Genomic DNA, 25,968 nt, shown 5'->3' on the forward strand with positions numbered 1-25,968 from the left:
GTTAGTTTATAACATGTTAAACTTGGCTAAATCCGCTTTGATTTTGTATAATTTTCCTTACATAACTTAACAGACTACGAAATGACTGAACACGTGGTACGGGTGGGAACTTTTTTCCTTCTCCTCCTTTTCTACCTTTTTTTACAGAAGAGATTTTTCTCTCCTGATGACGTAAATGCTTTGTGTTAAAGACCACACTAACACATTGCTGTGCGCGGTAACATACATTTAAAATATGTAATAATATTAAGCATATGGGTTCCCCTTGTTCCATAACCTTTGTTTATATGGTAAATTTACTTAGAATGAACAAAGTATAGACATTTTCAAACAAAAATTAATATTTGTCCCCTTTTTTTGCACCAAACGTTGTGTGGATAACGAATGACGTACCCCATGACAACAAAAGAAGCCATTTAGTTAATTTATTAAACAAATTTAAAGCCTTTTAGTTTGGCTAAGAAACTGCCGTGCAAGAAGTACAATGTACTTTATTTTATAGACAGGTAATTCATGCTGCAGATTATCTGCATAAACAACTAATTTGTTACCAAATGAAGGTAGGTGCTCCTCAAATACCGTAATAGTTCTACACACTTACTGGGGGTTTTTCAAGTGATTTAATGTGACTGTATTTGTATTAATAGAAGTTAGATTATAAACTTGAATCAGCAATAGGAAAATATATTATTCCATTTGGTGTAACACGTACGTAACAGTAACGCCCACGTTCTTTTGCATCGTGGCACAGTGGTTACTGGTTTGTGGTTACCACATCTGACTCTAACTCAGAGGATTTGGTTACAAGGCTTGATCTTGCCACCATTGTGGGTATATGTGCTTCTGGGTAAGACACTGTATAGAACAGAGCTCCCATGTTATAACGACTGTCGTTGTCCCTATAGATACATTCGGTTAAACAAGTTATACATCCATTTATTCCTAACAGGTCTAGCACTGATGACGATATGGGATGTGGTCAAAGCAAAACAACGATAGCCGACACTCCAACTCATCTGCACACAACACTAAGAACAGAAGATACCGAACCCGTTACCACACCACATAACAACAATAAAACCTCAATAGAAAATGTTGTCTCACCAAGTAAGAATGAAACTAAGAATCAGAATCAGTTTGAAGATGAAACCCCAACATCTCTGGTTGTTGTTGAACCCCAAACAAAGGTTCTAACTGAACATGCAACTGCTGAGGTTACTAAAGATGAAGTAAAAAAACCTGAAAATGCCTCAGTTGAAATTAAACAAAGCTATATTATTGAAAAACCTCTAATTAAAGAAGAGAAGACCAGTTTTAAAGAAGAGAACATTAAAGAAGTTGATGGAGTTAGAACTGAAAACAAAACAGCTTTAAATTCACATGTGGTTAACAACGGTGTAAAAGGCACAGTCAGTGAACAAGATACAATCGTAAAAACCACAAATCCAAGTTTGGAGCATAATTGTCCGGCTAAACTAATTTCTCAACCCCCTGACTGTTCTGACGTTATAAGCCTAGCCAGCGAATATACCGTCGATTCAAAATCTGATGACGAAAATGTTAATATCGCGGAAAACATATTAAGTTCTGCCCTTGTAGAAAACATTATGGTAACAGTTTCTACGGCGTCAGAATTGCCGACTACGGCGGGCCACACCGAGGATATTGTAGTTAACACAACGATACCTGTGTCTTCGCAAAACGACGTGAATGTATGCGAAACTGTAGAAGGGGTAGCGCGTTTAGCAGAGAAAGAAGTAAAGTCTGCCACTGTAGATTCTAACACAGCAGTAGTGCCTGCACCAAGCGGAAACCCAGTAGTTGAGAATACGTTGCATATTGATACAGCTAAAGACATCCAACTACACGCAGCAATGCGGTTTTCATGCTCGGCTACTGACAACCAGGTCTTGCCAGAAATCGCCACACAAGCAGAAGTATTACATCTTAGTAGGACTTTTTTAACTAATAGAGAAGATTCTTTAGCGCTTTGCCGAACTTTAGCTAATCTTTCGAGGCTTAAAAAGTTGGTCGTAAAAGGCAACAACGCGGGTCCCGTTGCTGTACGTGCATTATTGTTTATGTTAACCCAATATGCAAAGTTAGAAGAATTGGATTTATCTGATAACATGGCAGATCCGAGCTGTGCTGATCACTTGGCAAATTTCATATCTGGTTCCAAGAATCTCAAATGTTTGAACTTGTCGGGAAACCAGTTCGGGAAGGAATCGCTTTCGAAAGCTCTAAATGTTGGTTTGAGTGCGACTTATAGTTTGGTGCATTTAGATGTCAGTGGATGTGGTGCTACCAATCTACATGGTTTGTTTGAAGCGTTGAGAAGTGGTTTCATATCCAAGCAATCCAAGTTAAACCATCTGGATATATCTAACAACCATATGAACGATGGCCAACAGCCTGGCATTGATATTTCACTTTTACTGGAAACGTCCAACTGTCCTCTGCAGTATCTTAACATTTCCGACACTGGTTTATCACCAACAGGCTGGGATGCATTGCTTTCAGGTCTCCAACAAAATACTTCTATCGTAAGTTTCATAGCAGGTGGTAGCAATACTGTGAAGAACATTTTAGACATTGCAAGGATTATTCTGGCTCTTCAGAATGCGAAGGTAATAGATTTAGGTGGGGTTGGTATCGAAGATAAAATCGAATTACATGACTTAAGTTTTGAAAACCTTAAACCTGCGACAAGAAACTCGTGTTTGGCGGAATTGAATCTAACCGACTGTAAACTTACTGATACGTTTGTTGCTACGATATTTCAGAAATACGCAAATGTATTATCAAGTTTGGAACTTCTAAAACTATCAAATAACCCTGAGGTTTCTGAGAACGCGTTTAACGCTGTACAACATACATGTAAGTGCCTTCATACATTACACTTCGCGCTTATGGATGCTGAGTTCGTTTCTAAATCTCTTAACGGCGGCTTTAAAGAACTGCGTTTCCTAAACTTACGAAAGTCTCGTGTTAGCGTAGAAACTTTAGGCGCGTTGTCCAACATTCCCCAAACGTTAACCGAGCTCGCGTTGGACGGGATAAAGCTGAGTGGTTCTGATGTTCTTGAGACTTTACTACAACCATCGTCGAAGCATAAGATCATCACATTATCAATGTCTGGCTGCAGTTTAACTGACAAAGATATCAAGCCATTAGCGACGGCAATGGCCCGTCCTGCCCCGCCATTGAATTTTCTTTCTAATCTAGATCTGAGCGTGAATCGATTAACAGATTCAACATTATCTTTAATTTCGGAATCGTTATTGGCTGTTACTGACTACACACTTAAAAACCTTGATTTAACGAACAACAAATGCGCCGATAAAGGAGCATTAGATCTTGCAGGTGTCATTTCTTCAGCGTCTTGCAAATTGAACCTACAGAGATTACTGTTATCCAGCAATTGTCTCACTGTTAATGGAATACAGGCACTAGTTTTATGCGTAGCCCCAAGAAACGATGTCAGGGGATTGCAATTCTTGGATGTGAGCAACCAGAAAGACGGATTGTCAGAAGATGAAATAGAAGCAATAGTAGAATGCCTCATCACTACTATTGGACTTGATCCTAGTTTAATAAAAAGTGAACACAAGCAAACGTTCTTTCCGCCGATTTCTGACAAATTTACAGTGAACTTGAGCAGACTCGGTGGTTCCGCCGGTGACATTACTAAGCGTGTTGAATCAGTTGCAATCAAAACTGATTTTTCGAGACTTTTTAAAGGTTTAGCCGCGCTTTCGGATTACCTTATTTTAGGTTCTGGGATTCTACGTTCAAATTCTATTACGGACCCTGCTGAAGTAAATCTTTCAATAGATATGAAGGAATGGTCGGAAATAATAGGTAGCGATGCTCCTGCATGGTTGAAAGTGTCAGAGGAACGCCGAAGAGGGGTATATGTGAATCATCTACCAGGTACTGCTACTGTTCAACGGCTTGAAGGTTTGCTTGAAATGGAAGCGGATTGTGAGGTCAGCGATATTTACGTCATCAAGGATCCTATACTAAGGAAGCCAACAGGGGCTGCGTGGGTTTTATTTGCAAATGAAGAATCGGTAAACAACGCGATGAAATGGTTCGCAGCAGGGTGCGCCCAGATGTACGGGACTCCTTTCTCAATCTGCGTCCTCCCTGTTTGTACAACTGGTGACCAATCTGGCGGGCAAGCATCGGCAAAGCGGGAGCTACAAGCCAGAGAGAGGCAGCGGCAGACTGACCTGGCTGCAGATAGAACAATGATGGAGGAAAGCCAGCAACTTGCCGATGAACGAGCTGCATACAGGGAAGCTCATCCCGCTTATCAAAACGGCAGGATTTGGTAGCTGGTATAACATAAGAGCCTAAATAAAACGTTTTCTGTTCAGTTTCAATACAAACATGACAGTCCATATGTAAGATACGATTTTCACCTCTAACGTTCTGGTTTAAAAACTAGAACCATGTTCAGTAATCTAAGAAGTTATAATGATTTTTTTTAAAAACTGATTACAATTGCATATGGTTAAGCTGTCATGTTTGTACTGAAACTGATATACCCTTGTATCGTAAAACACAGCAGCACACTGTGAGATTATTTATTGTATGCGCGTAGTAAAACGTTATTTCAGTGATTTGTTCTTTTTTAATGCCGTGCCAAATTATTGCGCATATGAGTTTCCATTAGTTTTTTATTTTATTCTACAATGTGCCAAACCAACTTTACCTAAACTGCAATACATTTAGTTGCATAATATACTGTTCTTATAAATCTGTAAATGTTGTTTGTTTGCTACCAAATGTGACGATAATGGAGAATAAAAATATGGACCATCTTACACCAATCTAATAGATATGAATACTTTATTTACCGATTTGTAAATATACATGAAGCACTGTGAAAATTAGCAAATACGACTTTCGTGTCTAAACCTTTGAATTTGTCAATAACCGACGGGTATCGTCCGAAATAGAATAATTTGTCCCGTCCAGCTTAGTGGCAGATTTAAGCACTCGCACCTTGTCCAAGTAATTAGCAAACCGAACAATTATCCTTCGCGCTGCATCTCCCCCGGGCTTAACGGAAACTTTTCTTCCGAATCGCCTTACTAATTCCAAATCCAGATCCCCGAAAATCAACGAAAGTCTTTTCGACAACAAACTTCGAATTTCGCCCTCCAAGTTCTCGCCGTCTTTTTCCGGAACGCCTGAAACAATCACGTTCTTTTCTTTAGTAAAGGCGTCAACAGCCTGTAAACGGTTTCTTTGATATTTAACTTTTCCTTCAAGCTCTGATACAGCTTCCAATAACTCCTTATGCGTGGTGAGTATACGGCTCTGTCCTTTATTTAAATCTGCAATAACTTTTGCAAGCTCTCTCAGCTGAATGTTTGTGTTCTGTTGGTAGCTTGATAGAAAGAACATGGATATTACAAGCACACTTCCCACAACAACAATAGGACTTGTAAGCACAGCAACTATGGGCGCAACAAAACTTCGTTTTGCTGGTTCTGCCATTTCAGTGCAAAATCAGTAGCTGTTTATAACAACCTTTTAAACCATGTTTCTATGTCTAAACTAAAGCAACTAGAGTATATGTGACGACGTCTGTTGCTGCCCCGCCACGCGAGAATAAATGGTTACATTCATTCATATATTTCGTACATCTGTATATACTCAAACACCAACTCTAATAAGCGAAGAGAAAAGAGTTTTATAACTTCGTATGCGCTGGCCTGTATAAAGGTATCGCCTCGGGACATAAACGAAAACAAGAGCCGAATATCAAATTGGTTAGTTAAAAATTAGATATAGAAACACACTTTTGCATTGAATAGTATAGGCTTACATTTGTCATATTTCGTATTGCATTCTATGGCCGTTTAAATGCAGACGACATAATACTGTATATGTGCAGGGTAAGATGGATAGGCTACCACCGTCAGTAGGCGACATAACATATACCACATATTCCAATCGTGTTTTTTTAACAATTAACAACGCTATTTTAGAGTCGCAGAGCTACGGTTATAGGTTTCTGTAAATATTCTTAGTTTACCATAAACAATGATACTAGAAAATAGAATGAAAACATATAGGCTACTACCTTACCCCACCCTACTGTATCAACTAAAATGTATTAGAATGTTAAGATACAGTATGGGTGATTATTCTTTTTGGAGGTGTCACGGGGTAAAAATAAGCAAAGCACTATTATAAACTTATGTGGTATCTCATATGCGCTACATTTCGCTATTATACTGTATCCAGTAATAGTGCCATGCTTTGTTTTACGGAAAATTATAATTTACCAATTAAAATCAAAATCACCAAATCAGGTTTTTGGAACACATTGCGTTTTTTTTCACTTTCTATTGATATCCCACAGAACCATTCATATCATTTGTATCGTCGGTGCTGGGCGCCCTGGAGCAAGACTGCTTTGTCGTCCCAGTCGACTTCGAAATGACAAAAGGCGCTCTAAATAAAACCATCGTGGGTGCTATTCTCTTGTATTGCGCTGCGCGTTCGCCTTTTTCTCTAGCGAAAAACGCAACGAAAATGGAAAGAAATCTCCCCAGATTGTGTTACTAGCACTTGCGACGCAGTCTTAGTTAAAGTGTCGCGTATAGGAAAGTTTCAGACAACGCGAGGTCCCATATTTGGTATTGTGGTTGTTATTTGACAGTGTTTTGACTTCTAGCATAAACAAGGTTGTTAATTCTGGTCAGAATTACACATTAAGAACTTTAAATGAATGTATAGGGGAAATTTCGCAGGCTTAAGCTACATAGCAGCGACTATTACGCGTTGATCAATTAGGCTTTTATATAAAGTTACTCAATTATTATTATTGTAGTTTTAACTTTCAAATGATGTGGTTTCGATTTTCAGTTTCTGTTACTTAATTTATGAAGATCAAAATATGGTAACTTCTGATTTTGGACTTATTACCAATTAAAGACGACTGCTGGCAACTATATACAAGATACTTAAAGAGAAGATTGCAAGTTGTTTTAAACATTATACACTAATGTGTGGATGCTAACACATATTGTGTGAAACAGAAGCAATACTTCTAACATGGGATTAAAAGTTCTAATGTTTTGCACACTAGTTGCACTTCTTATATTTTCATTTGCTGGAAACTGCAAAGGTAGGATTGTATTCGCAATATATATATGTTATTAATCTAGTACATATTAATAATATGGTGAATTATGCCTTTGTGCTATTGCATATATCACCTTAAATTTTGATATTCCTATGTTAAACGGTTTATGCTTTGTAAATTTAATACTTTTCCAAAAATTTAATCCTTGCAAAATCTAGGATTTTAGGATTTGCAATTAAAACCTGTGGTTATATTATGATAGTTTTCCCACGTTAAAATTCACACTTGACCATTTAAGTGGCTGTTGATAGCCAAGTGTCTCATTGCTGAATAGAGATGGAATGTTTTAGTTTCCCAATCTGCTTCCGTTTAAACCACTCATAAAATAAGAAAGTATTTTAATAAATTGGTTATTTGCCGCGTAAAACAATGTTCAAAAAGCTGACATATAAGACAGTTATTTAAGTTATATTTGGTGTATATTTATATATCTATGCAAAAGCCAAAAACCTTATTGGTGTTAGTATCTTATCTTTTAAAATATTGTTAAAATTGTTTTTAACACAGAACAATAGATGTATATTTGAATAATGTTTTGCAGGTGTTTCATGTTCATTGAATCCTTGTTTAAATGGTGGGGAATGTATAACACATTATGATGGGAATGACATATGCAGGTATGTGTGTATCTAGCTTGTCTAAAGACTTTGTTGGGGTTTTAATTGTTACGGTTTTGGTTTTAAATTCTTTACAATCCTACTGTTTAAGTCAAGAGTCAAGACATAACTTATTGAAATTTGTGCCAGTTGTTTTTATGTAGATCAGTATTATGTATAAATGTTATTTTTAATTAACATTCAAAAATGTTGTTAAAGAATTGAGTTGAATGTTTTTTTGTTAATAACACAAGTTCTGTTTTAATACTGTTTAGTGTTGAGTTGGCTTAATCTAAACGACATTGTTGCCAGCCATGTATATGTGTAGGAAGTGCATGTACTTCGCCTAAGTTGCGAGGCTTGACTACTGGACACACGATACCACTGAGAACCAAGCCTTGAGCGCAAGGAGGTGTAACAGTGCACCGCATCACAAACAAACCATCCAACACTATTTAAAGCAAGAGATAAAATCGACGCTTTTCACGCTCTCGGTTCGTTTAGTTTAAACCAGGCACCCGTTTGCCTGACTTGCTACCATGCGTGTTAAGCCTACCACACTTGGTATACGAGACAAACTGGCGTTTGGAAACTAGGGCGAATGAAACAATTCACTGTCGCTAATAGAATAACCTTTATGTGCACTTGCCAGCAGTTGCGTATTAATGTTAATTCCAATTCCACGAGAATAATCAGATCGGCCCACTTTCCTCGCGCGACAGAGCACAAACAATACCCCTCCATTGGCCGGCATTGCAAGATAATATCTAGCGAGACAAACGTTCACGATGTCCAAGAAATAAGATTACCCGCCGAACAATATACGAATGGCGATCAATCTGCCACGGCTCATTAGACCCGGTCCTGAATGCAGTGAAATTTCGCGCAAATCGAGGCCAAGTGTTTATTAAATATCTCGTACGCCTCTCTCTGCGTGGATTTCGTTATATTTATTTAACTTTACCATATGTGCCTTTCATTACCGCCCACTTGCGCAATTATTACAAAACAATGAACATAATAATGCTATCGAGTTCAGATTGTCGCATAATCGTCAGTAATTCACAGGCGACGTCGTTCTATGTTTACAGTCAGTTCATACACATGAGAATCGAACAAGTCGTGTCGTCCCATCGTGTTCAACGCATTCTCATTGTCCCCATCCATTCATTCCTCTATTATGGACGCCTTTGTCGCATATCGGATAACCAGTTTCAATATTCAGCGCTCGTTTTTACATGCGAGGTCGCACCGATTCAATGGCGACCATACCCGTGTTGTTTTAGACCAAAGTATCATTCGTAATTATCCTTTACACTGCCACAATTCATGACTAATGTGTGCGAGGGAAAACACGATAACAAAATGACTACATTACAAATATAACGCTTTACACGTGCCTATACTTCACTGGTATTAGCTCAAAGTTTCCACTTACGATAGTTTTATTGAATCCATTTTATTGGTGTTTTAACAGGGTAAAAACTTATTTCTTAAAACCTAGTCAACAAAATCTAAGGTTTTATTGTTTCAAAAGTTTAGTTTGCGTTTTTTCCACCAGCACGTATTTCATGTCGTATCCAAATTAAAACGTATCCCTTCAAATTGGCAAACAAATCTTATTCCGGATACGAGGAAAGCACAAGTGGCGGATGGCCTACTTTATATCATTGTATGTGAGACGTTGCTTTGTCCTCACCGATTCTTAAGCGACGCGTAAACCTTAAAGCTTATATCCGTGTAAGAGCATTGTTTTATATTTCGGATCAGATTTCTTCTCGCCCGGAACTGGCGCATTCCAGCCTAGAACGCGTGTGTTTTTAGCTCTCTCCCTATTCAGTATAGACCACCAATTAAGTGCGTCTTGTTACCCCGTATCTCAAACGTTCTTTGTTCGCCCAGAGAATGTAGCTATGTTGCAATCCATACAATTACCCCACAAAGGAAGCAACCTTCCTAAAGTAAACCGATGAAATAGTCCCTACTTTGATCATCCGTAAAACAAATGTGTTTCAACCAAACCGACCGCCGGGTTAGTAGGATTGATAAGTGGTCATAAATTGTCGACGAAACGTTTTGTCTGCATTCCAAGTGATTCTATATCTCAGTAAAACGTTTCACCGAAACGCAATTAAACCTCAGGTACCATGTCATTTGGTCTTACCGTGGCCTGTAATCAGACGGTTATTTCACAGCACACCTCACGATTGAGACTGCTGGAAACACGCTTGAGCGAGTTTGGTTTCGATGTCGTTTCCTTGTCCAGACACCGTGACTTTTCGCATGAGTGACCAACCCCCTATTTTAAACTGCACAATAAATGTAAAAACAACTTGACTGTTATAAACCGGGGGTGCTGTAATGTAACACAGTTGGTATCATCCTTTTTCTAAACTATAGTATTGTGGGTAAGGATTACGTTAGCACCTAAAAGTCATGTTTTTACCAATTAACAGTGCTCTTTTGGTGTATTGGAGCTACGGTTATATAAGTCTGTAAATATTGTTTGTTTATTACCAAATGGGTTAAACAAGTCCCATCTTACCACCCCTTATGTATTTCGTTACCATAGCGACAGAACCATTGTCAAAACACAGCGAGAATAAAATGTCTCGTAAGTATAATTTCATTCAATGCAACCGATATCAAGGTATGTTCCGTAATCTAAGCAATATCTCCGACAATACCAAACACAATTACGCTTAACGCTTCAAGCACCCATCTTCCATCTGGCGCCGCGTGACTATTTGCCCATCATACGATATAAAGAACAAACTAAGAATTACCGGCAGGTGCAAAGCAAGCGCCTCATTCGATCCCTGCTACACGTTCGTAATCTTTTAGCCGACGGCGACCCATAGAACCACTTTGGTGTCGCTTGTTTGTAATTTCGGAACCAATTTATCAAAACGTGCACACACAAAAAATTAAATTGTTTTTGTATTATTTCTCTGCGTTAATATGTTTATTCTTATCGTGATTTCAATAATTCCACTGAGGCATAAACGTTTTAAAATATCACGTTATGTTTTCTTTTAAAATTTAAAAAAATGTAAATATGTTTTACGTTTTTTGACGTAACGGTTGCGTGACGTCATCAGTGTGACGCCATGCCTATACTGGTTTTTGTAACTAACTGTAAGAAGTGGTATTTTACAATCCTTGTTCATGTAGCAGAGGATGTAACTGTTTACTGACGAGTTGATGTGTACCAACGTTCGGATATTGCTAGTTTAGTTTACACGTTTACAGTTTACACGGTTATTTATCTTTACTGGCAATGTCAACACGATGTTCGTTTCAATATTAAGTTGTTGCGCGAAATTGAGTGGACTGAATGTGAGAATGTCTATATCAAACTGCATTTGGGTTTAACAGCCACGCTTTTTAACTGACGCTCCTTTTTGTAAGTTTAAAGTTTTAACGACTGTCGTTTTGCTGTTACTTTCCCTTCCTTTCTTGTTTTAGTTAATTAGATATTCTTTTTCGTTTTTGAAAAGAGAAATTTTGAATGTCATGTTATTTCCATATTTTCTACGTGCGTGTGGGAAACGTAGGTTAGAAGTTAAGCTTGGAAGTTACAAAACAAAAGATTTACCCAACCAAACTTTGGAGTGTTTTTACATTTACGCTTGTCAGTTTTAAGAGTGGCAACCCCTACCTAATGTTACATGCACCTCCTGCCGACACGCGATGGCTGACCAACCATGTCCTATGATGTAATGCCCGTATACAGGGCAAGCCATCCTGGTTGCGAGTTTGTTTCCTCTTTGCGTGGGAACGGATAACAAAGCTCATGACACTGTGTCCTACGCAAAATCACGTTTACATTTTAATTCATAGATAGTATCACCGTAATACCGTATTAACAACGCTCTGTCAACCAAGCTGGGATACGAATCCATCACTGTATGTATTAGTGTCTCCGGTTACTTTATTAAGTCTATATTTGACAATTATAAATTGGAGTTTTAAACTTGATCGCTTTGATCACGAATTACCCAAAATATCCAATTAAAATATCGTTTTTATCGGCCCGGCATGAGTTCTTAGATAGCCTTAGGGTTTAGACACTTAATCTATTCCAAGAAAAATTGATAACTATCCCTAACACCCGACAGTACCTAACGATTTCCGTGTATGGATTTGAGTAATTATCCAAAGCTGCTTGTTACCTAACGAAGATTGAAGGGCGTGTGCATAATCTACGTATTCCATGGTTTCACGCTTTGTTCTTGCGTCGCCGTTCAGTTAAAATTGCTACCTATGAGACATGTTTTTATTGGTTGTGTTTTTGTAGTTAAAAACCATTAATTGGTTCAAATAAACTGCCGAGTGGTTTGAAAAGCTTTTATTTCCCCCAAAATGCGAATCTCCGCCGTGTTAATTCAGTTAAAGCCGCCACAGGTGCCCAACTTTTCATAAGTTTGTAACGCTCGGCCGACGTCCCTTGTCGCTTAACTGGCAGATGTGGGCCGATAAGCCACGAAAAGAGCCCTTGCTTCGTTTCGTGGATAAGTTTTAAAGCACTGCCTTCCGAGAGGTAGCTATCACTGTAGTTGGAACGTTGGCGGTTTTAGTGCTGCCATGCGCACCGATTCACTGTGGGACCCCCTGTGAGTTAGAGTGGTGACCAACTCCTCTTTTGTGTTTCTACTAGCTGTTATTTTTGCGCTTCTCCAACCGGGAAATTTGACTTGGTCATACCAGGCAGTTCACCGCAACGTCGGCCGGCCATACATCGTAAGCTTTTATAAATACGCCGTATATCTTACCCGGCACCCCTAACCACGTTTAGTTCGCCAACTCTCTTTGTTACACGAGCGTCGTTGTATTCACAGCCGATAACGAAAGTCGTTCTAATAAAAACAAAAGTATTTCCCAACTTAATGGTCGTAAACGAAAACACAATTTCCCGCAAGTAAAAAATACTTTGTGTTACTGTTATAACAATTGTGTCTGTGTTATAATATCATCCAAGTTGATTGGTGTGTTTTTTAAACTGCTTATCTCAACAATTTTAATTGCGCTCGTCTGCCATTCAAGAGCCGTCGTATGAAACACTTGTACGGCAAGATATAGGATTACACGTTGACATCTTGCGCCTGTTTACGTCTATTGGTCCGGCCACTGCCCCTGACCCTGAAGCCAGCCATTTCCGTGTTTACCAGACGACATGTTAAAAGGGAACTGAAGTCGGATTTTATAACTGGTTTACTGATATTTCATACTGAGCTGGATATGAAGTAGGTTGGGGAAAGATGGGACACCTTTTCGTTGTATTTTCTTGTCCCAATTGGTTGTAAACTTGAAACATTGAAAGAGTTATAAAACCGTATCCTCACGACTCCCATATAGAACGTTGTTGAAGTGGCCCATTTTACCCCACAGCACTATACTGTTCTAATTTTTTAATTCAAAACGATCGCTTCTTTGAGTTATCGTCGTTTATATTTGCAACAGTCATTTCCTTTTTAACCAGATGTCATGTTAACGTTTACAGCCTAATTCTCGTTGGCTTTTGTAATTAGAGATATGTATCAAAAGTTGGAACATATTTCCTTTGTGTATGTATAGCTTTATGATCAGGTTTTGTGATTTACAATGTTTCATATTAAGAATTGTTGATTCAGCTTACCGTGTTTAATTAAGTTACTGTACGCATGGATTGTTGGAGTGTTATATAATTTATTTTCAACGCGTTCCATTCAAGTTGCTGTGAATGCGTAACACGATTACACCTTCTCCACGTTTCCCTGTATTGTGCGCCAGTAAACGAAACTGTGACATCACAAACGTATATTCTGCGGCTTTACCACCATGGCACGTTTGCACGCGAAAACGCTAATCTAGATCTTCCATGCGCCCGGTAGGCCCCAATGAAATAGCGTGGGAACCTTTCGTTTAGAGGTGCGCCGCATCTCCGTTGTTTGTATTGGAAAGGTTGTACACAGCCTCTGGCATGAACTTCACCGTGGTGGTATACGACATAAAAATCTGCTCAGCTTTAAAACCTGAAGATCACCGCAATCGTTGACTTTAAATAGACGCACGAACGCCGCTAGCTGACAATCTTTTGTAAATCTTTTAAACGCACACGTAAAAACATAAACAGTGGAAACGTTTCGCAACTTTTTGTTATGACGTTCGCATTAACAACCGTGTCACTGCAGGAATCCGAACCGGATTATTTACACCTAATCTCCTTGTTTCATGTGGCTTGTTTTGCCTTAGTCACGTTTGTTTATTGCCCGCAACCCTAACAACTAACATTGTTTCGTCAAAAAAGATAAGCAACATACGAAAACACGTTTTCTTTTGTATTTTCAAGCATTTACGACAAAGAACTCGCTACTGGGTTGTAAAACTCGTTGTATGTATTAGATTTAATCCTTACACGTATCTTGGTGCAACTTATATTCGTTTAAACAATTGCTATGGCTTAAACCGGGTGATTTAGTCTTGCAGAGTATGGCAATAAAGAAAACTTGTCAGCATTGACCTATAATATTGCATGGGAACCTCCAAGTTTGTATATTCGCTCAATTGGAAGCGCCTAAATACCAAACATGTCTGCTGTAATGCGACATACGGTCTGTTACTTTGCACTAGCGAAGAAACATCTATTAATTATATTATGTTGTATTTTATAAAGTATGTAATCTTAAGTTGAAATGCAATTGTTGAAAACAAGATTGGGGAATATGGAAAACTGTGTGCTAACGATATTTACCTCACCCACAGTAATATGTGACAAAATTAAGACTGGATACAGAATGAAAATTTGGTTATGCCGCCATTGCTGCATTAACTCAGTAGCAGTTTCCTATGCGTCGGATGTATCGTAGTGTTGATGGCAAAGTTCTTCGTAATTGCAACTCCGCTGGGACCGTCTTACCAATCCTTACACGAGGGATCTGTACACGTGCACTGCACCAGCTAAACGCATTGTAGGAATTCCAATACAGACTACAAACGCTCTAGGGAAAGCTATACTTCCATTAAGTTGTTTTTACCTTATCGGTTGTCTTTTTATCGGTTGCTTCTCTACCAAATGACATTTAAACGTAATTTAATTTCATGTAACGTTGTAATTGCGGACTATGTGTATATGCATTCATACAAGTACAGTATAAACTGCCGCTGGCCTAGTTGCTTAATTTTTTATAGACAAACATAATTGGCGTTGCAACATACTGCAGCTCAGATTACTCGTATGCTTTATTCATTAAGCAGCTTCCAAAACCCGACACTTACTCTCGGTATGCAGCTTGTAAGCCTATTTGAACGTGTGGTAACGTCGGCCGTAATATCAATAATTTAGCTCCGGTCGAGTAATGGCGGAGCGTCGACGTCTAACCCATACTTACCGACATGTTTAGACGGACCGTATTGCCTCATTCGGTCAAGCAATAGTATCCACTGGTACTGACTTACGCGACACTTATCGACGTAATTGAAGCCACCAAGCTCCCAACGGCGGCTCGTATAACGTTCCCTATAATAGACCGATTTACCGGGTTCGTTTGATGCCGCGCACCGTCTGTGCTTGCCTGGGGAGATTGGAAGTTCGATAAATTAAAAATGTTGATTACAATCGCAGTTTTTAACCTTATTAAAGTGGTTTTACCGCTGTTTTTAAATTAAACTTGTTTTCCCCAGTCGTATGCTTATTATGTTTATGCTGTTTTAAAAATCGCAGAAATTGTCCTTTTGCACACTTCATGCCAACTGCCTTATAGTACGTTGCAGTCTTGTTTATGTAAAACATCATTCTTTTAGCCGTCGTTTGCTCATGTTGTATTGAAAATGGCAGGCGCGTTTTTGCCAGAAATAGGTTATTAAGACATATACCACCGCTCACCAGTGTTCAGACACCAAACTAAACTTTTGTCAGTTGTTTTTAAATTTCGTTCCCAAATCGGTAACCAAATGAACTTATGACTATTACCATCGAAAATCTCGTTTTTTTCCAAAATCGGACATGGTTTGATATCCATGCTGTGATGATTCGATACGAGCATATACGAAACATAACAAGCGCTAAATTACATTACCAGTTTTACGAATCTATTACTTACGGGTCCAGTTACGTGTGACCTATTTCAACATGACTTTTATTTTATTCCTTCAATCCATCAAACCGCGTGGTTCGTGACTTATCATGCGTGACATAAAATTAGCATGGGAACTCTGCACCCTAAAACTCACTTGGTCTCGTGGGGCTATATATCTTTAGCAAGTCGCGCTTAATCGCGTGGAAGTGATTCGTTGTGGGAATAAATGTTGACGCAAAGCGACGTTTATGCATACACCGTCCTAGAAAATATAATTTGCTCTCTGGGGCGAATAATCTGTAATATAAGTTCGCATAGTTTTTGTGCTGCAGTATATGTATATCTCATTAAAACATATTCGTTAATATTTATACACTCACTATTATACAAGTGCAATTATTCTCAGATATGTATATGATGTCAGGTGTATGCATTATAATTAAGAAAGAGATCGTGTGCCTTGGACAAGACACTTAACGGTAAATCCTGAAGACGTCTCGCCGCGTATGGCAGACGAAACGTCCAACCCTTAAGATCAAACAAAAACAAACGTCTAAAGATCTCTTTCACACTTATATTACTTTTTACCATATTTATCCTGTATAAGATGCATACACACATATTTAACATACTTTCCTTCGTTAATAGGTGTGCGCGTGGTTACGGGGGAGCTACGTGCAACGTACAGGATACCACATGTGATGTATCGCATTGTAACAACGGTGGTACATGCCATACTGCAGTAGAGGACGGCCGCACCGTTCAAATGTGTTTATGTACCTTCGCATACACCGGTGATACTTGTCAAGTGCTGATAAGTTCGTGCGAGGAAGTGGATTGTGTGCAAGGCGAATGCGAAATACAAGACGGTCGGGCGGTGTGTGTTTGTGAGGAAAATTACACAGGTAAGGTTCATGCACAGTTTCGATACAAACATGACAACCCATACGTAAGATACGATTTTCATTTTAAAAGTTTCAGTTTAAAAACTATAACCATCTTCAGTGATGTCAAAAGTTATAATGAAGATGGTTTAAGTTTTAAACCGAAACGTTTGAGAGGAAAATCGTATCAGACATATTGGCTGTCATGTTTGTATTGAAAATCGCTAAAAACCCGTGTCATACACCTTGGGTAATGGACTCCTAAGTTGTCTTTACTCGCTGTAATCCTTTAACAAACAAACCTGTTCCAATGGAATGTGTTCGAAGCCACATGTTTGATCTTTGCACACTTCTTTATGTAACTAGACCCCGCAGATATAATCTCCACAAATTCATTATAAACTCACAATGCTGCTATAACATGCTTCCTTACCACGTTAACAGGCCCAAGATGCAACAACTATGATTATTGCTCCAGTGAGCCATGTAGGAACGGGGCAACATGCACCAACCTACCACAGCACTTCAGCTGTACATGTGCAGAATACTGGTTCGGCGACACGTGCGAAAATTTCCGAAGTCCTTGTATATCAGTGCCCAATATATGCAAGGTGAGCATTATGCCTATGTTTTATATGATAAACCTCATTATACAAAATATATTTTAAATATAGCCAACTTTCAAATAGTTTAACCATTTGTAAACCTTGTATCTACTTGCCTATTTTTTATTGTGTTTTATTTTAATGCTACGCACTTTTTTATTGAAATCGCAGTATTTTTTATACTTCCATACTGTTTTAGTTTGCAGCCAGGTTTTACTGTTGCGAATATATCTTTAAAATAAAACTCCGTAAAAAGGTTGATTTATGTTCTTACTATCAAAGAGAATATTTATAATATCTAACTGTTTTTACCTTAAGGATATGGTGTAAATGTTTTTTTTTTTAATCCTAATAATGACCAAACCACGCGGATGAATAAGCAGGAATGTTTGTCCTATTTGACTCACGTTTTACGTATTTATAGAATTTGCTTTTAGCGGTAGTTCAAATATCTTTGCGCATGTATTTGGACTCGATGAATGAAATCTTGATTACTTTCTCGTATAAGGAACATAAAACATAAAATAAGCGGGGAATATGAGCCCCAATCCCCGCCATGCATCTGTTCTGCACCCGTTCCCTGCCGCGTGATTACTTATTGATGATAGGCATTGGTGAGACGGCGACGCATCGTCTTTCACGGTCGGGTGGTGCGCAAGACACGCGCGCACACACACGCTGCTAATTTATGCCGCATGTAAGTCGCACGCGCGGCGTGGGAAAGTGGATTTTGTAGAGCGGCTTGAGCAGGCTTAAACAAAGAGCGCAACACTCCTGCCTTACGAGGCCGCATTTCTCGGTAGAAGGGGAGTCAAGAGCATGCGCATTAATTGCGCGTTGTGTTCAACACACGTACTTAAGCCCACACTTATACAGCTGCGGGTAGATTTATTGTTGAGAATTTCTAAACCCAAAAACAATGATATTTCAACCCCTTAAATCTGAACAACGCAAAGCGCGCATCAAAACTCTTTCTTTCAAACTGTGACCGCAACAGCAATTTTAATGTTCAGCCAGCACAGGTAAAATGTTTAAGCCATCCAGAGATTCCAGAGTTGGGTGTATAATGTATCATGTTACTTCTGCTATACAGCGTAACCGAGCTCGCTTTTGTTGCTGGGTAACCTACAGTCTTGCTGGTCTGTTGTAAGCTGATTCATTGTCGCTTAATTAAAACGAACAAATCACAGCCACCCGCTGACCAGCCAAACTAACTGTTGCATGAACAGATCAAATTCGGCAACAATTTCTTAACAAAAAAATGATTTTGTTAATATGATTTGGAAAACCAAGCCAAATATTTATAATTCAACATCCTGTATTAAGCCAACTGATTTTTATGTTATTTTTTGCAGAATAATGGTGTTTGCGAGACTACAGATGATCATTGGTATTGTGTTTGTCCCAATGGTTTTGTGGGCAATTATTGTGAAGCCAAGAACATTCAACGCAGCTCAGACCCATGTACACCTGATCCTTGTGTTAATAGTGGTACATGCGTGGAGAAGTCAGCCACAGTGTACCAGTGTGTGTGTTTACCTGGTAAGTTACACTGATAAGCTGTACTGATAGCGTGTTTAAATAAGAGGATTGCTGCATTTAGGCAATGTTTTTTTAATTTTGCACCAAATTTGGGGTGATTTTAAAATACAGGTACACTCTAGTTAAAAATATGGGGAACCTTAAAAAACGTGGTGAATACTGTATAACTTGGTCCTGATTGTTTGTAGAGACACCCTAACAGCAAGGTAAAATCTGTGGTAAAAACTACGATGACAAAACGCATGTTACCCCCAAACACCCTTACCATTATTCCACCTATAGGCTGCCAGTAACAATCATGCGTTTACTTTAGGGTTTGGAGGAACCAACTGTGAAATAGACATCGACGACTGCCAAGATGATCCTTGTCATAATGGAGCTACATGTATTGACCAAGCTAACTCACCGTTGTGTCAGTGTGCCCCTGGGTGGACAGGTAATTGCATAAATCAAACAATAGCGAAGTGGCAACTATTGCTTGCATTGGTATCCAGTGATTATTTAACGGCTTGTTATATTGGCAGGTGCTACATGCGAACATGACGTGGACGAATGCGCACTAAATCCATCAGCATGTTTACATGGGGGAACATGTCTCAACTCAGAAGGTAAACCATAAATATGGAATTAACTGTATTAGGGAAAGGGTTTTTTTATTTAAATACAATGAAAATATAGAAAAAATGTCTAAATTTTATTTTCAGGTATACCTACAGAACAACGAGCTTAAAACATAGATTAGTTTTTGTATTGTAGTTTTACATTTAGGTTTTTGTGCAGTATGTTAAAATGGGATGTCTATTTTCACCTGTTGTGTTTTCACTTAACAGTGGAGTATATCGGTGTGTGAAAACTACGATAATGCTGTGTATTGCTAACCGCACAAAGATAATGTTCAAAAGATTAAATCGCTTTAAATTGTATCTGGAAAAGTTTACCAAAAAGTGAAGTCTTAATTTGAATATTGCTAGAAATATAAAAATCCATATAGCAGATAACCATAAACATCAAATTATCAATTTATATATGTATATCTGTGAGTCTAGAGCAGAATCACCGTCACTTGAACAACATACATTAGCATTTTGAATGTTGTCCAAATTCCAGGTCCTCGACAAGGGCTTCATCTTATAGAATAGAAAATAACAGAAATCCGGTAACTTGTAAGCTGGCACGAGGTGTATAAAACAAAGCACCGTGTTATTACGACTGTCGTTTTTCGGCCACGCGAAGATAAATTTACATTCATTTATTTACAGGTTCCTACCAATGTACCTGTGTTAATGGTTGGACAGGTGAAGATTGTGGAACAAACGAGGACAATTGTTTAAATAAACCTTGTTTTCATGGAGCTACATGTATTGACTTGGTGGGAAGATTTGAATGCATTTGTCCCCTTAATAAAACAGGTATGTTTATGTGGATACTAACATATTAAGTTCATAGGCAACTACATTTGTGAGTTAATTAAATAATACTACATGCTATTTCTGTAGTTGTCACTGTTTTCATTTAGGATCAACTGTTTTTTGTACAGTTTTTAGATGGTTTTACCATAGGATTAAAATTTCGTCCAACGATTTATTTTCCTCCTATTGTTTTCCATTGCTTGTGCTGAGCTTTGTTTCGCAGCCTTACTGTAATCAATGCTGCAACTAACTTAATCACTTCCTTAGCATTGTGTTGAACATTACAATTGTAATCTGGGGTTAAGATGGTCGTGGGAACAAAATAACCGCTGTGTATTTGCAGTATATTCGTGTATTATAACTGGGTTTAATATCATCTTAAAACATAAAACAATGGTTAAGTCTTTCGTTTAGTATGAGTGGTAGTTTTAACTTATATATAATTGCACTATGTTTAGTAGTTTTGGAATTTTTGGAGTCTGTTTGTTTCATGTTTGGCAAATGATTTGCATCACGTAGTGTCAGAGCCTTTTATACCGAGCTATTTTGATCTTGGAAGCTTGTCCTTTCTCCCGATATTTGTTCCTTTAAGTTTCATTGAAACCAATGCTCTCTGTGGTGTTGACCGAACACTTTGCGCCTCTATTTAAATCTTGTGCGATTTTACTTCAAGTATGAAAAAGACATTATAGCAATGGTTTGTTTTGCTATGTTAAAGGACCATTGTTTCCTCTGCCATACAGAGAGACATCATCATGGTTTGTGGTTAAGTATCTTGTCCAAAGACCCTTCCTCCCACAATGATTGCAGTCAGTGTGTCTGAAACCCTCATGATGTCTCGCCATATGTCAGACGAAGCGTCAGTTCTTTAAGATCACAAAACAAGCAATTACCAAAAGATGTCCTTTACACATACAATACATACATCCAGCAACAACACGTTCAATTTTAACCTGGCAACACTGTATGATTGAGGAAATAGCAGTATCCTGTATTACATACTGTGGCCCATGCGCCTGGCTTCCTTAATTGACCAATTAGTGAGATGTGTTTCCTTAATAAGGTTGTCACCAAACTTAGCACCAAATGTTAAACTCTTATTTCATCAGATTATTGTAACTTTCAAACAATTCAATCAATCAAAGTAGAAAAACAGAAATTTCTATTTCAAGTTTCGAAACCATATATTACGCAATACATAAACCATTATTAGTTGTTTCAACAACTCATATTCTTCAGGATTGTTATGCCATGTTGACAACGCTTGTGTGGCGGACCCTCCCCCTTGCGCAGCGGGTGCACAATGCGACACCAACCCAATAAACGGGCAAGCGATATGCACGTGCCCTGCAGGTTACACTGGTGTCAATTGCTCGCTTGATCTGAACGAATGTGACTTGGGTAAGATATTTGGTGTAATTATGTAAACTCTATTTATTCTATATGTGTGTGAGGTTCTAAAGAGAGGCATGGCATATGAATATAAGCTATAGTCAGCCTATTACTTCAATACTTACTATTTTATATGCCATATGGGTGAGGTCATATGATAAGGCAAGTCATGGGACTTGCGATTTAGACCAAAGTTGCCCATTATTCCAACATTGTATATCTACGTTCTTTCTATGAGGTCTTATGCCGAGGCACGGCAAAGGACTTGAGATTTTAGCCCATATTACCTCAATTACTCAAATACATTTACAACTAATCTTTAACTATGTTTAACTAATTCTACAGGAACGAACCCATGTGAATATGATGGCACATGCGTTAACATACCGGGCAGCTACAAGTGTGTGTGCGCTAATGGTTATTCTGGCCCAAGATGTGAGGAAAATATAAACGAATGCGAATCCAACCCATGTGTTAATGACGCAACTTGTCTGGATAAGATTGGAACGTTTCTATGTCTTTGCTTGCCAGGTGAGAAATTTAGTCTGCTGTAGCATTGTTTTGGTTTGCTTAACCATATTTTAACAATGCAGGTTATAATAGCGTAAAACAATTGTAGTTTTCTGATCTCCATTTCATTAATACAGGTTATACCGGGGTAACATGCAGTGAAGAAATTGATGAATGCGAATCAAACCCTTGTCTTTATGATGGAGAATGCATTGACCAAGTGCATGGATATATCTGTAACTGTGCAGCAGGTACGTTTATGTAGAGGTTTTTTAATAATATAATATTTGTTATATTTAGTTTTTTTAATAATGTTATATTTGTATTTTCAATTATAAAATCTTGCCAATAAAGTGTTTTGATTTTCTTAAATTTATACTTTCTTGTTTTAAATGTTAAGTTACTTTCAACGCAAACATGACACCACATGTATGATATAATTTTCATTCAAACTTTTTGTTAAAAAACTTAAACCATCTAGTGATGTCAGAAAAAGGATTTTAACTCTTAAGGCATTTTAATTCTTACAATGTGTGTATATATATATATATATACGGGCTGTTATAATTTTCTTTGAAAAGCAGGTAAAAATGTTAACTTTTTTAATGTCTTCCTCACATAATATACACTTACATATGTTACACCCATAACCACAATGTTACACAACGCAGGATACACTGGTACAAACTGTCAAACCAACATAGATGATTGCGCGTTGGCACATTGTCAGAACCACATAGAATGTGTAGATGATGTGGACGACTATACTTGCATTTGTCTACCTGGTATGTTTGTATATATATATAAGAAATGTAATATTGTATTAACGTCCCTGTTAAAATATAATGCATTTGTATCTGCCTACTTTTAGGGAGATAAATAGAATTATGCTGCAATTCATATTAAAACATAATCATGAATTTGTATTCTGCTAACCTTGTGTAACATAAGACAACTTGTGTTAATATCTTTAATTATAATGGCAAAGATCAAATTACTTAAAAAAAGAAAAAGAAGGGAATTAGCAGCAAAATGACCAGTGTTAAAACACACTAGGAATAAAAACTATTTAAGTTAAAAGTGCCAAGTACAAGTGTGGCTGCTAAACACACATATTTGTGGCATGTAATGGGTCTTAGGATTTATACCAGAATTTGCCCATTACACAAAGAAGACCCATATACTAATAATATATACGTACATTGCAGGATATGGTGGTAGGAATTGTGAAACGGATATTGATGAATGTGCATCATCTCCCTGCCATTATGGTACTTGTGTAGATGGAATTAACAGGTAAACTTGATTGTTGGCGTCTAATAATATTCTTATCTCAAAAGTTATATTACTGTAGATAAATAGAGTCTGGTTTACTAATCTATGTTATAGTATTTATGTTACTACTTCTAAATCTGTACATAGTGCACTGCTATGTATAAAACAGTGTTGTTAATTGTCTAAAACTTGATTGGGAAGTATGAGATATTTTGTGCTAACAGTATCCCATCTTACCCCACAGTATTATATTCTAAACCTTATATTCCAGATACACATGTAACTGTGAGCTTGGATATGGTGGTACATTATGTGACACCCCGATAAATGAATGCGACTCCAACCCATGTCAGAATGGTGGCACGTGCCACGATCTTGTGGCCTCGTATTCATGCGACTGCCCTCTTGGTACCGCGGGATCTAAGTATGTTAAACATATTTACTATTATATAAAATTAGGGCTGTGGAAAAGTTAACGGTTAACCGGTTAACCGAACCTATTCGGTTAACCGCTAACGAAAAGTTCGAGTCGTTAACCGAACTATGACGTCATAGGGCATAAACGTATATCAATATCTGTCTTATTTACATGAAAGGCACGTGTTCGTGTTCGTTGATTGTTGTTTTGCAATAAGACAGAGTGCGCAGGGACGCTGTTGCTTTGATCGTGCCCTACAACGGCGATTACGCCATCAATCTTGATTGTTAATACCGCAGGCTAACTAGTTTTGCAACACTTTATTGGTGTAATACACAACTTAAATGTTTTCCTCAGCCAAGCAGCGTGTTTGTTACGAAAAAGCAGGCATTCACACGTGGATTCATTGCATCATAGTAGCGATTGTTTGACCTGGCAATTGATTACGACATAATAGCAATTCACACGTTAATAACTGCGTCATAATTGCAATTCACACGATGATTATTTAGACGGCAGGTGTTTAAAACAGGTTTGAATACGAATAAGAAAGCATTACTTTAACGTTAAGAACGTTTGCCCGTGTATTGCAAGCATAGTCCATACGTTCGTCGTAAAGTTGCCTTTAAATTCGCGAAAGAAAAGCGATAAACAAGACGCTTTTATTAGGATTACACTTGTACCGGTTAACCGGTTAACCGGTTAAAACTGAACGGTTAACGGTTAAACAAAAATAGGGAAAATCCACAGCCCTATATAAAATGATAAGTATAAAGTGGTGTATTTACTTTTATATAAAATTATAAACCTAAAATCAACTAAATCTCTTGTGGCAATTTATTCATGCAGCTAAATGTTTCTTTAAGAGATTTATTTATTGGTATAAAACATTAACATTACTTTTAATTTAGTATGAGTTAACATAATTTTTTTAGAAAAATATTTTTTATCCTGCATACTTTAAATTTAAAGTGAATATAAATAATTATATATAACCTTCATCACCCAGTTGCGAAACCAACATTCAAGAATGTGCGTCCAATCCTTGTCAACATGGTCAATGTGTTGATGGTATCAACAAATACACATGTGACTGTGATCCTGGCTATTCAGGTAAGCTATAACAACATATTACAGTGATCTTTGTGAACATATGAGCTGAATTTATTGAACCAAGAGTTTTGATGTCTTTAAATACGCTTCCAGAACCCTGGTTTTCAAAAAATAGGCATCCATGAATGTTTGATTGTATATTTTAATGATATGACAATGTTTGATTCTTTCCACAGGCCTTCATTGTGGAGCAGATATCAACGAATGTTTATCCAACCCATGTTATAATGGGGGCACTTGCGAAAATCGACTCAATTCATTTGTGTGTCATTGCCCTGCAGGTAACTTGTATGTTTGAATAAAAATATAAGTCAGTGGAAAATAAAAACTTCTTTTTATGGTTGACACTTCAGTATGGTATTCATATACCTATAGATATGGACATCAGTCCTTTAAGATAACATTTACAAAAAATTAAAAAAAAATCCTTTCAGACCTAGTATTAAGCTGAAAACTTCTATAATTTATTGTGATATTATCCCTCATTGAACATTTTATTATATAATGTTTTTATATATTTTTAACGATTTGTACAAAGTTCAAGTTTTACATTACTTCCAACCAGGTTATAACGACCCAAGATGTTATTCGAACATTGATGAATGCACGAGCAATCCTTGTGTGAACGGAGATTGCCAGGATGACATCAACAAGTATGAATTTGAATGATTATAAAATCAGCACGATATTTTATGTTTTTTAGTCTGTTTGTTACAGTTATAACATAAAATTTATTTATCTTTTTAAATGCGATAGCAAAGATCAAATTAATTGAAACAAAGAGAAGGGAATTAGCGGCAAAAAGAAAGTCTTAAAAGCGAACAAAATAACTTAAGTATCAAATAAAAGTGTGACTGCTAAACCCATGATAAAATAAAACCTTGTATTAGTTTATAATCCTTGTGATTCGCACACTTATCAGTTGAATGCGATACTTTATCAGTGTCGCGGAATTTGCAAAACATTCCCATGAGAACAACATGCTGACAATGTTCT

General features: G+C 37.6%; 2 protein-coding genes across 3 annotated transcripts in view; both read left to right on the forward strand.

Moving 5' to 3' along the window:
* The first annotated feature begins 53 nt into the window (after positions 1–53).
* On the forward strand, positions 54–5,020 carry LOC108949782. 2 transcript variants are annotated; one of them, XM_018813432.2, is made up of 2 exons: positions 54–560; positions 950–5,020. In XM_018813432.2, exon 2 carries the CDS (start codon positions 969–971, stop codon positions 4,341–4,343), a length of 3,375 nt encoding a protein of 1,124 aa, XP_018668977.1. In that variant the 5' UTR covers positions 54–560; positions 950–968; the 3' UTR covers positions 4,344–5,020. The 2 variants fall into 2 exon arrangements, with proteins under 2 accessions (XP_018668977.1, XP_018668978.1); XM_018813433.2 differs by having other exon boundaries at positions 54–506.
* A 2,060-nt stretch (positions 5,021–7,080) lies between these two features.
* The window catches only part of n (Notch), a 32,859-nt gene continuing 13,971 nt past the window's right edge, over positions 7,081–25,968 (forward strand). Inside the window, 17 exon segments of the mRNA NM_001044360.1 lie at positions 7,081–7,153; positions 7,713–7,788; positions 16,473–16,729; positions 17,153–17,319; positions 18,669–18,855; positions 19,169–19,291; positions 19,380–19,463; positions 20,115–20,264; positions 21,504–21,665; positions 22,002–22,187; positions 22,304–22,417; positions 22,838–22,951; positions 23,375–23,462; positions 23,713–23,865; positions 24,869–24,972; positions 25,149–25,253; positions 25,538–25,625. Of these exon segments, the coding sequence (NP_001037825.1) occupies positions 7,081–7,153; positions 7,713–7,788; positions 16,473–16,729; positions 17,153–17,319; positions 18,669–18,855; positions 19,169–19,291; positions 19,380–19,463; positions 20,115–20,264; positions 21,504–21,665; positions 22,002–22,187; positions 22,304–22,417; positions 22,838–22,951; positions 23,375–23,462; positions 23,713–23,865; positions 24,869–24,972; positions 25,149–25,253; positions 25,538–25,625 (2,231 nt within the window).

The sequence above is a fragment of the Ciona intestinalis genome, chromosome 9 (genome assembly GCF_000224145.3).
Source record: "Ciona intestinalis chromosome 9, KH, whole genome shotgun sequence".
Classification (NCBI taxonomy): Eukaryota; Metazoa; Chordata; class Ascidiacea; order Phlebobranchia; family Cionidae; genus Ciona; species Ciona intestinalis.